Source organism: Cibotium barometz, chromosome 46 (genome assembly GCF_041138505.1).
Source record: "Cibotium barometz isolate CiBa-2024 chromosome 46, ASM4113850v1, whole genome shotgun sequence".
NCBI classification, from domain to species: domain Eukaryota; kingdom Viridiplantae; phylum Streptophyta; class Polypodiopsida; order Cyatheales; family Cibotiaceae; genus Cibotium; species Cibotium barometz.
Genome location: NC_141091.1, coordinates 36,656,459 through 36,670,748, shown reverse-complemented (window position 1 = coordinate 36,670,748; position 14,290 = coordinate 36,656,459). Strand labels below are relative to the sequence as shown.

Genomic DNA, 14,290 nt, shown 5'->3' with positions numbered 1-14,290 from the left:
CATAAAATAGGCACAATGCTAGAATGCTCTCACTCCTTCAATCTCACTCAAGACATACAAAGGAAGATCTCTCAATAGCACAAAGGAGATTGTGTCTTTTTATTATGAGAAAATGCCTTATATACATTTGGCCCTTATTCACACTTGGGCATCCAAAACTCACTTAGTTATACGAGGCCTTGGATGGCCAATATGTCATAATATACAACTTTTATAGTGCCATTTCATGACACTTATTAATGTTCTCAATTAAGGATCATGTTTGTTTATCCAAAATGGGATTAATAATCACACTCTAGGGTCATTGAGAATGCCCATGGCTTAGAGTAAACTGGACTTGAGTACGGGTTAATACTCATGATTGCTATCGGTGTTAGTAGTTGTGAGCTGCTAACATTGTGTGATGGTGGACAACTAGTATAGTTGGAGAGAGTGTGAGCATGTGTTGTTCATTAGCCATGGTGAATATGGCATGAATATAAGACTATCGATCGAGATGGTTAATATCTTAACAATAATATTGGGCTTTTGGTATAATGGGTATGCTTCTTATCAACTGTTATTATTTTTTGAAGAAAAAAAAATTTAACAACATGCATACTTTGCTGTTGATAGTTTTGGTAGTAGTACTTTTGCCAAACACATTTTATTGGTAATGTATCATCTAATGTACCATGTGTACAACCCTTCTAGTTTGTTGGACTTTTCTTTTGTCAAATTTCTAGGCAAGGTTTTGCAAGCTACGCAACTGAGGAGGACAATTACTTTCTTAACCGAGAGGACTATTATGTGAGTGAACTTTCTTGAGAATTTAATTATATTTATTCAATAAAAATTATAGTTAGAGATGAGAGTACATGAATATCTCTAAACAATTAGAGAAATATAAAGAAAATAAATTTATGATAAAAATAGCATATTTATGTTGATAAAGATCTCCAAAAAATAGGTCGATTTTTCCATATGGTTGAATTTAGCGAAACGGCCCATGCTAAGATTGTAGACCAAGCTTATTCCCGTAATTTTAAGGACCAACTCAACTATATTCTGACGAAAAACCAGAGAGCTACAGCGGTTGCAAGTTGCGGGCTTGTACTTGAATACAGGGAGCCAAGACAAGCTGAGATAGGCAAACGTTTACAGGGAGTATTAGTTCTCTTATTATTTTCCTTATATGGTTTGATTATTTCATGAGAGAGAGAGAGAGAGAGAGAGAGAGAGAGAGAGAGAGAGAGAGAGAGAACATGGTTTATAAGAATTGCAAGTTCCTTGGATGAAGCTCTCTTTTCTTTCTATCTTCTCTTTCCTTCTCTGATGAGAAGATGTATGATTATATCAAATTACTTCATACCTTAATAAATCATTGAAATACTCATATATGAGACTGCGGGTCTTACATATGGGGGGACAGATTAGACCCAATGCTTTTGTCTTGTGTTCATAAATATTTTTCTGTTTAAGTTTTTCGTTTAATTCTTCTTCTAAGGTTGACGTATTAACTTGTAGTTAACTTATTTAAAGTAATTTATAAAAATTTTTGAAATATTGTACTTGGAGAAAAGATCCTATAATACTCATATTATGTCTTCTTCTTTACCATTCCACATTGTTACAAGCTCTAAAGACATCAATTTGACGTAGTCTAAGCAACTGTGTTAGATTCATTGACAAGAGTGCCTTAACCCAAAGGGACGAGTCCTCTCTTTTCAAGTTGCCTTCCGAGAATCATGATGTATGATCTTCGCTCAAAATCCATCGCCACAAATGTGTGGTGAAAGTTTACCCAAAAGTCTTAATCTTTGCATCGTGAGGAAGGACCAAAGACTTAGCTATGTTCCCATCGGTAAGCTTGACCACGAGACTCGTGAGTGGACTTCCCCAAGCCTCTCAGTAATCCTTGATTATACTACTAACACCAGCACCACCATCCAAGATTATAGAGAGCATCGTGCCTTTATAAACGACAAGTAACATGCACTCATTTCATCGATTTCAAAATAGTGTCCTAGCTTGTTCTTGGACACTTTTTTGGATGTCCTTTTGTCTTGGGTATGAAAGAAAAGCACTAAGTGTGGAACAGCATCCTCCTCCTCTTCAAGTTCTAGAGTGTGACCTCTTTAGTTCCCTATCATCCAGTTGGATAAGTCTCTGCAAAGTAGATAACTTCCCTGGATAAGTCTCTGCAAAGTAGATAACTTCCTTGTAAACAAGAACTTATCAAGACTTGGACTTCCGAGGATAAGAAGGTTGTGAGGCCTATGATGTCCCTCTTGCAATGTCCATGCTCACTTGGCTTGTACTTTGGACTTGCCAATGTGTAGGTTTGTAACCAAGGATACATTATGTGGATGCCCTTATGGATTCCTTTGGTTTGAGGTAGTCTTTGGCATTGACTCTTTACCCTTCCTCGTATTCCATGTTTCTCGCCCAAACAGAGAAGAAATAGAACTTGGTCCCATAGTTAAAGACGCTTCTATAATGAGCTCTGATGGAGAGTAGAACTCTTGTTTACACTATGTGTGCTTATTGTTGGGAGTATTGGGAACACTCATCCCTAATGGTACAACAAAAGAGACATGTTTTGATTACCGTAACTATGGTTGTTGGACTACTACTTGTTCATGGTCACCTTGACGACACCTATTTCCAAGTGTTTTGATGTTCCTCTACCATGTCTTCGTTTAGTTGACTCATCAGCTCCTCGCTTGGGGTGGATCCAAAGGAGTTTTTACTTCTTAACAAGGGAGCGCTCTATTGAATGTTGGTGGTCATTTGTTGGGGCCGAAGGTTGGGGGATTTGAGGCAATGTATTTGGATGCACTATAGTCGATTGTTCCAACATTTACTCTAGATTGGGTTTGTATCAAGGGTTTCACTCCGATAAAACAGATCTCTAGTGCTTCTTAAAGTAGGTCTAAAACTAATTTCAGACGCCTTAGTTTTGCTCAAACTACAAAAAAGTGTCTCTAGGTTAGGCTTACGTGTGTTGACTCGCATATTGACTCATGTCTATAAACTCACACCTTTTTTTGTATGAACTAAGCTCGCATACTTTATTTTTATGAAATAGACCTACCTGAGATACGAAATTTTATGCACTATGCCTATGGCAAGATTGGTGTGTCATTATTGGACAATAACTATACTTAAATGTTCGAATAATTACAAAGGACAAGAATTTTCAGCTAATGAGGTTCTAGCTCGTAGTGAAGGTGGTCTTGGGTTCAAAAATCCACCAAATGCTTTCTTGAATGGCATCGACTAATGTCCGGATAAAAAAAGTACTTATAGAAAAGTACCTATTAGCCATGAAAAATTGCAACTACGAGGAGATCTTGGGTCCAAGGCCAATCGAAAAAAAAAATCCTTGAAAATTACAATTGGTACATATTGTATGACTCATTTGTAGGCATATTCTTACAATTCTTTAATGCATTAATAATTGGGTGACACAATAAAAGGCATACCTACCTCTAGACTCGCGTCTAGTTGAATCACGACCGCAGACTCACGGCTCACGTGCTAGACTCATGACTCACATCTCGAGGCTCGTGTGTATTGACTCGAGTCTTTTTTTACAAGACTGTGAGTCCTCTTCCAACCCGAGAGCTCGTTTGACTTGACTTTTACGTTTTTTGAGGTTTTAGACTTGACGAAAGATGATTAAGGAGCATAATCCTACTTCATAGTTGTTATACAAGTAATTAAGTTTTGTTGGTTTTGCATGCTTCTAAGATCCAAATTCAAACATTGCATTCAAAAAAATAGAATACATGAATAAAAATTAATTATGCCACTCGTATCCACACGTTTTGGAGCTTAACTCATGTTTTTAGGATTGATTCCACTCCTAATGATAATTGCTAAGCTATTCCTTGGATTTTAATGTTATAAAATCTAAGCCTTGTGAGCTCTAAAATCATGCAAATCACCAAGAAACCCAAGTTCTTCTCTATGATATGAAAATAGAATACTCTAATACAAATAAACTTCAAATCGAAATCAAAAGCAACAACTAAACACAATGACTCCAAAACCATATATTTTTTGGAGTATGATCTCCTAATCAGCACCACACATTATTGGGTGATCCTAATAAGCTTGAAATGGATAATAAAATGAAGCTAGTCTCTGACATACCAAATATGTTTAAGATCTTATCTCAACCTTGTCGAAGTATGTGTCATTGGGCCTCACCTCGGAGCCAAAAATGCAACTTTTTGATATGGATGCGCTAGTTCATCCGTCACATCCTCACTCCGATACCAAACTTAAAAATGGTCCAATCTCTATTACTAGTATTACGTAAGTATGTACACGAAGTCCTTAGACTTTCCCTATTTAACATTAAGCATAAGGTAAGGCCACTTTATATGTTCCAACATCGTCTTACAAAAAGGAAGTGCTTGTTTGAGTGGGTAAGACTGCAAAGCGCCCTACAATACGTCTGACAACTAAAACCATGTCAACTTAGAGAGTGCTTAACAGTTGGTATCAAGAGGAGGAGAGGAGGGATATATTAATAAGGAAAGGGATCCTATCACAAACTCTATATAGAGGAATGAACAAGAGATTGATGAGTAAAATGTAGACACAAAAGATAAACAAATTCAAACTTTTCTAAAAAATATGATAAAACAATTTATTCTTAGGAGAATAAAACCTTGTTACAATAAGCATTAACTATGTAGGAGATGACACTTTTTCTTTGAAGTTGAAGTAGTTAAAAGCCATAAATTAATCTTTTTCTTAAAAGAATAGTATTAAATTAAAAAGATAAAGTTCTACCGCGTAAGAGGCATTCAGTTCAAAATGAGCCACATTAAATTAAGAAGAAAAAGTTCCCCCATGTAAGAGGAATTCAATTCGAAATGAGCAACACAATCGTCCACACGCGGCAAATTGGCGAGGGAAAACGAGGATAAAATTAGGGTGGAGGAGCTTTTAGTGTTGCCAAAACGCAAAAGAGAATTTATTTGATCATACAAATGTACATTTGTATGCAAGCATTCCCTTGAGTAGATATGTTTATAGAGTAAATATGTTTAGTCCTCAAATCAATAGACTAATAATAAAAGCTCATATGACTTCAAGTGGAGAGGTTGTGGGTATAAAATCTATAAAGGGCACTCCAGTCCTCATAAGAGGGGGTTCATGTGCTAATGTGTTTTATGTGTATGAGCATGGTGGTTTTACCACACTCACATGTGGGAGGACATTCAACATTTTAGATTCTCCTTTATGAACCATGCTCTTGTGATGATAAGAATATGCAATCTGGCTACTCATAGCAAAGATTGTGACTCTACTCGATGGATGGTTCTCCTAATTGTGCAAGCTGGGAGGAGTTTATATGCTAATAACTCACCCATGCATGTGAGAATGACCGTTACCATGACAACATGTTGGATGTCATGAATGACTTGACTTGTTCACATACATTAGTTGCCATACATAGGAAAGATTGCAACTGTACTCCAATATTCAAGGTCTGCCATGCACACATGTTGCTCACCTATGGGATGCATCTCCTGGAGCTTGTTTGTTCTCTTAACTCGTAAATATCCAAGAGAGGTAGAGAATATACACTCAACATAAGACAGTAGTTGGAAAAATATAAAGTATCAAAAGGTTATCTAAACACTTTTCGGAGAAAACCTCCAAGGTTATCTAAACACAACAAATACAGTACAAGACTTTTTTTATTATGTATAACTCGTACCTTCCATTCAATTTAAGGTGATATCCAATCACTACTGATAATCCCCTCTTTGGACTTTACTGTATCTATGTGTAAAGATTCCATATCTGCTTATGTAATCTCATTAAAGTTGCCTCCATCTAACCGCATTGTACCATTGCACACAAATGATGTGTTTAGAAAAGACGAGTCATAATGATTACCTAGTTGAGAGCATCATGCCCTCGCATATGTGTAAGAGGAGCTGTAGAAATACAGATATTCTACCAAGTACTCAACCTCTAATAAAGATGGTAAAATACAGATATTCTACCAAGTACTCAACCTCTAATAAAGATGGCAAACATGGCAACCCTTCACTATTTTGTGTTTTCAACAACATTCTCTTAACCTTTTTGCAATCACTGTACTCATCTATAACAGTGATTCCAACCATGTACAAAGTGAATCTTCGAAGTTTGAGTATAGATGACTACCACATAACAACATTGAAATATAACTTGATAATTATTTCTCTTCATTGTTTTCACATAAAGCTGTCCCTTTTCTACCGACAGTCAGGCATGTAGGTTGGTGGTGAGGGGTTTCCTCAAGCCCCAAAACACACACACACAGACACACACACACTTTCTTTCTTTCCTACGTTTCGACACAGAGATGGGTCTTCAACAAGCCTGTGTAAGAACTCAAAGAACTCAAAGATCAACAGCCTGTAAGTTGAGGTGGAGGAAACATCCAGTCACAGCAGTTCTTTTTCTTGTTACTTTTTTGAGTAGTTCTTCTCGAGATCAAATATGAGGCGCCGGTCGAGTTCAAAATATGTCGCGATTACACACTACAATGTCCAGTACCAAAAGAAAACTTCAGCAAAAAAGATCACATATGGAACATACTGCAGCACACCTCCAATAACCCAAAAAACAAAATAAAAATAAAAAGCAAAAAATTGCCTCAGAGAGGGGTTTAGCCATGGTCTTTCCATCACAGTTGGTGTTTGGAAGGCGTGAAACTTCATTGCCACCTTGAAACATTACATATGTCGGTAGGTCTCCCATGTTAACTGTTGGTAAACAAACAAACAAACATAAAAAAGTATCACTCAAAGAAATTTTGTTGTTTTCTTCATTGTTGAGAGTAAAATAGAAGAAGAAAACCCAATTTTGTTGTTTTTTTAATTTGTTGAAAATAAGAACATACCCAAAGTCACCTCATAAGAAAGTGCAATTTATAACCTCATGGTAATCATCCACAAGACAATAAACCATTTACTCCATAATGCGTAGTATGGACTAGATACTACGACATCCCCACTAACGTCATCACTGCCCAATAGTGGGTGTAGAACTTGGTATCAATATATGCTCCCACACACACACACACACATAAGAGCATACATTCATACAAAGGTCCATGTATTGAGTTTCTATCAGAGCTCTGAAGAAACATGGCAGACTCAGCCATAATGAAGCCTAGCACTAAGGATCATAACAAATAGAAAGAATTATAACAACATAAAGGTAGTTGATACGGCATATGCACCAGTAAAGATAGAAATAATTAAGACTATCAACTGGATGCAACTTGGACGAAAACTTCACAATGTGAAATTTGCATGTCCACCCACTAATACAGAATCGAGGAACATGCCCAAAGTCACCTTATAAGAAAACCTTTCAAATCTCAAATGACCAGAGACCATGAAATGAGGATATGGCCAATTAGCATCCAACAAAGGTGTAAATGGTTCATGCTTAACCATGTCATAATAATTTTTTAGATTGCATTTGGTTTCCTCATTGCCATGATGCTATATTGTCCGAGCCCAATTAGGACACATGGGTCTCTTACACAACCGGTTTTGTAATTGCCACTCCTAGGGCAGCATACTTGGTGAATGCATATTCTCTATGCTTTAGCCTCCATCGTCTAGAGTTTTGAGGCACCATAGGGACATCTATATGCACCAAAAAATCACCACATAAATAAATAATAACTACATACATGCTTTATTTATATCAGTGAATATATTTCTTCACAACATGCAAAGTTATATTTACAAGCAATTAAAGCGTTTATACCACATGGTCTTTGCGTATCTTCATATAAGCAGGTGTGACAATATGGGAGGACAAGGGTAAATTATAGGGAGCCACTGATAGGTTGTATCAGAGAGTACTTTTTGGCATGGTTTCTTACTTCTAAAACTCTTGGATCAGCCAGTAAATAAGTGCTACACTGCTGTCCAGCCCTTGGGAGTCCTTTTCAGCTGCTATCTCTTGGATATGTAACCTCCTGAAAATGCTTTGGAGCATTTCTATCGCCGAAAATTTGATCACGAAAATTTGATCAAAAGTTGATTTCTTCTTTCTCAATCAAAAAATTCAACAGTAAGAGCTCTCTTCAAGTTCTCTTTACCTACTCTACGTCCGCATGCTTGACCATTAAGGTCTTCTATGACTCAGCCTGGCATACTTGTGTTAATGGATATTTCAAGAGTATGTTTCCTAACATTGAATTTACAAATATGGGGTGCCAGAGATAGGTTGTATCAAAGAGTATGCTTTTGTGTCAATGGATATATCAAGAGTATGTTTCCTGACATTGAATTTACAAATATGGGGTGCCAGAGATAGGTTGTATCAAAGAGTATGCTTTTGTGTCAATGGATATATCAAGAGTATGTTTCCTAACATTGAATTTATATACTCGTAGCAATGGATATGGTTATCCTCAGCATGCATATACTCTTACATAGAAATGGTCATGGTTTATTGCATACAGGTTTCTATATCAGCAGATATGATTGTTTGCTAAGATATATTTAGATTTATCACTGAACACAAATATGATCGGTTGGGCAGAAACCCAAGTGTTCACCTTATATATTCCATCTCTTAAAGCATATACTCAAAGCCATTACAATGGTTGATGAGGCTTGGCCCAGAGATTCGACATGGCTCCCAGTGAGTGCTGAGATCTGGACTTGCAACAGCTGAATCTTCCAAGGAACAGTGTTGCAACTCTCAAGACCTCTAATGTTAAGGACACTAAGAGCGAGATTGAGCATGCTCAATGGTGAGGGATTAATCATGCAAATCTCATAGCTAGACATGACTTCTCCACTGACTGTGTTCAACGGTGAGGGATTAGTGATGTTAGGGTGCTGATCTAATAGCAAGAGGTCACTCGCATTTGCACGATTCCAATTACAGAAATCTTCTCTTCACAGAGAGCTATCATGCAAGATTAAGCCCAATAGTGGGACAGCATTGCTGACATAAATTTTAGCTCAACAAATGTTTGATGATTTATTAATGTTTATGTTTTTGTACGGCAAGATGTTATGAATCTACTTCTAGTAAGAGAGCAACATTGACTTGCACATTACAAGGGGGCAAGCCTGCTGCCATAAAGAAGAGGCGTCTGTACTCTGTCTATCTAGTGTGTTTCTCGCAAAAAAAAGAAGGGTACAAAATGATATGGAAAATGTAGATCTCTAATCTTCAGCCCTAACGCTACTGTTAGATGCTAGCACTCAGCCCAACGCCTTGATGTATGCTCCATCAGCCCTCAAGTGGTTGTTCTTGACTCTATGCCCAGAAACCCTGAGATGAGATGAACAAATGACAAATCCCTCTTTATATAGCAAAACCACTCCAGGTTGGGTTCAGGTTCGCCAACACTTTTTTGACCTACTAAGGGTGTCCCATCTATGGGTGCCTTGCCTGGGCACTTCTCGGCACCTATAGGGCTCCTAGATTGGCCCCAAATCAACTAAACCTGGCTAAGAGTTGACTTTCATTGTGCAATTTCATGTGATCTACAGTGATTGTGTAAATCATTTGCCCGACCCTGATGTAATGCCTAGGCTCTAGCTAGCTGGTGTTTGTAAGGCCACATTTATGAGGAATCCATGTAGACATCTTTCCTCACTTTGATGCTCACGTAAGGGCCTCAGTTTCCTACTTTCACCCCTTTGTAGCCCAAGCTTCCATATGGTCCCTACCCCAGAAGAGCAGAAAGAAAACACTCAAATTGCAAAACTCCTTTTCGTTCAGTAAAACTGAGCTCAATTTACAACTAGAAGAAATTACCTCCTAAAGAAATACCATATGCTTCACCAGCCTTAGGAAAACGCCCTATGTCAACAGAACCAAAGTAAAGGTCTTCAGTTGAGTACCTGCGTACAATCAGATGGTTTGCACATATAAGCCTCTTTCAGAGACGGTTAACTGATGTTTATGAAAAATATTAGAAAGAAAGTCACATCACCTTGCTGAGAGATTAGTAAATACTCGACTTGCTTCAATACATCGGGGAGACCAAACTGCTCGAAACTCAATCTGCTATCCAAACTGTGCACGGGTCAAACATGAGAAAAATCATTGGATCAAGAACTTTCGAAAAAACTTGTATCTCCCGATGGACACAACTTGTATGTTTCATTATGACCAAACTGGTGAGCTGTAGCACAGTGGTCCTACATGGAGGACAAGAATATGACTCATGCCATGCAAGCTACCTCCAAAAAGGTTTGCCAGATACCTATGAACCTGACAGTGCAAACACTGACTGGAGATGGGTTGAAAGACCTCAATAGCCAGAACTTTGGCATCGGCATGAAATCCTTATGAGGTTGACTTCAACACTTCAATATTGCATGACTGAGTGGGGACTGCTCGTGTGCTTCAGGCTAGCGCAGTTGTGGTCTTTGTTGAGCAGTATGGCCCAAAGAAGTGGAGCTCAAATGGTGAGCTGGGAAGCCTGTTGCAAGTGTACTGGTGAACAGTCAAATGCCCAATATAGAAAACGATATCCGCCTATGCACCCTCTTGCTCACCTTCACCATCTGCCCCACCATCGCCATTCGCCACACCTCCATCTAGGGCTGCTGCCCCTCTGTGGTGCCCAAGCTGCTGACAGCCTTTCGAATTCACTCAGAGCTGATGGGTGTCGTGTGCTACACCTGTGTGTGAGAGTTGCTGCTGTAACCTGCAAACAAAAGGCCTGAAGTGCACCCTTCAGATTTTTCCAGATCTTTCTCATCAGTGGTCTTGAATAAAGCTTCTTTCCTCTCCTGCCTCTCCCACTTCTTTGTCTGTGGGCGTCAACATACAGAAAAAGTTTTTACCATGTTCAGGTCGGCCACTGTTGATTGGCATTATGGCTCTGCCCAAGCCAAGCATCCTCCACCCCCACCAGCCGGGAGAACAATCCTTTTTTCTGAAGACGAGCTTAGAACTTTACAGGCAGATTGTAACCATGCAACTGGCATGATCGTGTAACGCACAGTAAGACCTTCTGTATACCTTTATGTTAGTGAGCATGAAACAATCTACTTTTATCTTTATTCACAGGAGTTAGTATTGAAGAGAGAGAGAATGCAAAGACAACACCAGATTGGGTCCCAATCCACCCACTTAAGGGCCCCCTCCCGCAAGCAAGTATTTGCTTTATTACTTTGGAGAACTTCTATTACAATGCAGAAAACTTACTAAGAATGATGACGGAGAATGCCAAACGCAAGGACGATGTAGAGCAAAAGCCTGCTGAACCATCAAACCAGTTGAAGACAACTTTGAAGCCACTTCGGAGAGCCTTATGCACAATAGTCACTAGAAACGAGAAACGGGAACGGAAATGGGGAATTGAGTTCTTAGGGGTGGAAACCACTGTTTCCTGTGACAATATCACTTGGGAAGCGAGAAACGGCCACAGAAACGGATGGGGTCCTGAAATAGAGAAACGCGTTTCTAGGGACTGAAACGGCCGTTTCTTGTGACTATGTTATGCACACCCAGATTTGCTAAGGGCAATGCAATACTGAAGGCTGAATGCTGAAACAAGCTTTGGGCTGCTTTGGGACTGAAGTACTAAGGTTCTTGGCTGAGAATGATGTATGCAAAAGACAGAGGTCTTAAGCACACATATTCTGCACTTTTCTATGACTGAATTGGATGAAGAATGAGATGATTTTAGCAATGAACTGAGGGGCTGCTTATATATGCATCTGTGCTGCTGGTCAGTGGAGATATGATGCTGTCGGCAAATAAAATACTCACAGATTCCTGAATATGGTCACTCAATGACATCCACCTTCACACGTGTGAAACGACTGACTATCAATCTGCAGGCCGACTGCTATTTACCATCACCAACTGGCTATCTTAAGAGCTGCCAATGCTGACCGACTGGGTCTGGCCTTCCTAGAGCTGGTTGACTAGGCATCAAAGGGCTTTGATGCCTAGTGACCCATGGTTAAGCCCAAGACTTGGCCAATGCCTTCAGCCCTATGTCTCTAAATGATTTGTTATATGCTCCTAAACTAGGATGACCTAATCGACGAACTGACTGCCGCAGTGCTAGGCCCATGCCATCATCATCATTGTAGAATAGAGTTGACCCCACCTCAGTGGACCAAGCAATCGACGCCGAGGTGATGGTTCGAAGTGTGCTCGGCTCAAAGGTGAACAGGCAGAGAATCTTTTACCAAACCTACTTGTTTTTTGGGAGGTCCCAAAAGAAATGGCACTCTCTCTCATAGGGGGCTCCACATCGACCACAAGAAGCTGACCGACCTGCAATGGTCAACCACGAACCCATTGCTAGGCGTGAGCTATGGAAGATGGTAGGTCTCCTAAGTCTGGTGCCAAAAATTAGTGGGGAACAAGGGAGAGAGGCCCTAGGTCTGCTAATGCGTGGTGGTTTCGGGCCTACCGTCGATCTCCTGCTGCAGAATGTGACTACGATGGCCTAGCGGGGCCGTACTGGAGGAAGGGGATGCCAAGGGCCTTCAGACAATGGTGGGGTTTCTCCGTTGCCACTTATTTTTAGTTCTTCCATGGCTCAATATATCCATGGCACCATTGTATTCCTTATGGTCTCATAGACCCTTGTGCCCACTTTGGAAGTGGCTTTCCGTGTGGTGTAGCAGCAGGCTTGTGTGATTTGTAAGAGTCTTCATTCCCTCCTCCTTAACTGGAAATCTAGCTAGAGGGTTGGGCTCATGGTGGATTATTTTCTTCTTCTTGTCATCAAAAGATGCCGCGTCCTTGCCTTTAGCATTGGTCAAAATGCAGCATCACTGTCATCATGGGTCTTGGTCTTCAGCTACATCTCCTCCTCAAGCAACTTAGCACTAAATTCTTCAAATGATAGAGGTGGAACTCTAACCTTAGTGTTTTACGCTATAACCAAGCCATCATACTTTTGTGGAAGAATACGAATGCACCTTTAAGCTAGTTCTTCACTAGTCTTTGTAATCCCCACATCAGTCATTTGATCCCGCATATTTTTGATCCGCGTTATAAATGCTTCAAAAGTCTCTCCTTCAGCAAACATCTCAACGGTAAGCTGATTCTCCAAGTTTTGAATCCTAGTCTGATTCGGAGTCCCATATTATTCCTCAGTATGATCCAAGTCTCCAATGCCTTAGTTGTGTGTTGAATCAGAGTAAGAAGAGAATCACTTACGCTAGTGACGATGGCACAAAGTGCATCAACATTGCACCTCTTCCATGCGCGAATAACTGTAGCATCTAGTGAAAGTGTGTTTGCACTGTTATTGGGGTCGGGGGTTGCCCCTGGATTTGTGTCCGTTCCGAGAACAGTTTCTAGAAACTCATAAGAATCCACAATGGCATTGATTTTGAATTTCCAGAGAGTGTAGTTTGTCCCATCAAGCTTGCCTTTTATGAAGGCTGGTGGACGAATGCACAAGACTGGTGCCGAAGTAGCAGAGGTAGAAGTCATCACCACTAGTATTCTATGCAAAGAAGGACTAGACTTTAAGCACTATTTCTGTTAAGAGAACCTAAGCTCTGATACCATATAGGAATATAGCAGAACGGAAAAATAGATAGCAAAACAAAGTGCAATACACAATGCAATAGATAGAATTTAAATTCTTTTGAGACAGGTACAATGTGATGGTGTTCTCCACCCATGCGCTCTCAAGTAGAGCTTAGATGGCGATCTAGACAGACTCTGGATGGAGGAAGTACTAAGTGTGGAGGGTGTGGATACTCACAAGCATTGCATATCTTAGCTTGTGATAATTGTGTCCATATATAGTGTTACAGGTGGTGTGGTAGACGCGTATACAATGCAGACGGTTACGCGGTATGGACGTGGTCACCGCTAGCGTATCAAGAACCCGGCCAACCATCCACCGCGCACTAATAATGAACATAGGTATCGTAGGAATATTCCAAGAATATTCTTCGCCGGGGACTCGCGTCCCCAGATCCTTGACAAGGGGACTAGCGAAGGGGCTACTCGCCTCCCTGGAACCCCCCAGTTAACGCTTGCATCCCTGACCATCTCCTAACTATCAATGGTCACAATAACGACCCCATCGGTGTCTAAGCCAAGGTTCCCACCAAAGACATGTGCACCAATGGCTTCCCCTCATAATGGGATCCTTTACAAATGTGCACCAAACATAAATGTGAGATACATGCTGACACCCCTCCTCAATGTCTGCTCCAAGACAGATTATGTTCTCCGCCCAATGCTAAGTCGATGAAGATGCCAAGTGAGCTGATCCTTACAAGAGCCTTGGTAAAGATGTGGGCACAGTTTTGGTCCA

The 14,290-nt window shown here is 40.1% G+C and overlaps 1 protein-coding gene across 2 annotated transcripts in view; it reads right to left on the bottom strand.

Annotated features, from left to right (window-relative positions):
* Nucleotides 1-6,032: 6,032 nt before the first annotated feature.
* The window catches only part of LOC147612182 (Thioredoxin superfamily protein), a 193,096-nt gene continuing 184,838 nt past the window's right edge, over nucleotides 6,033-14,290 (bottom strand). For both annotated transcript variants that reach the window (XM_086784061.1, XM_086784060.1), the window contains 4 exons: nucleotides 9,974-10,044; nucleotides 9,796-9,881; nucleotides 6,652-6,761; nucleotides 6,033-6,536 (listed from right to left, as the gene is read on the bottom strand). In XM_086784061.1, coding sequence (XP_086640187.1) covers nucleotides 6,462-6,536; nucleotides 6,652-6,761; nucleotides 9,796-9,881; nucleotides 9,974-10,044 — 342 coding nt within the window. In that variant the 3' untranslated portion in view covers nucleotides 6,033-6,461. The remainder of the gene's footprint in view (nucleotides 6,537-6,651; nucleotides 6,762-9,795; nucleotides 9,882-9,973; nucleotides 10,045-14,290) is intronic.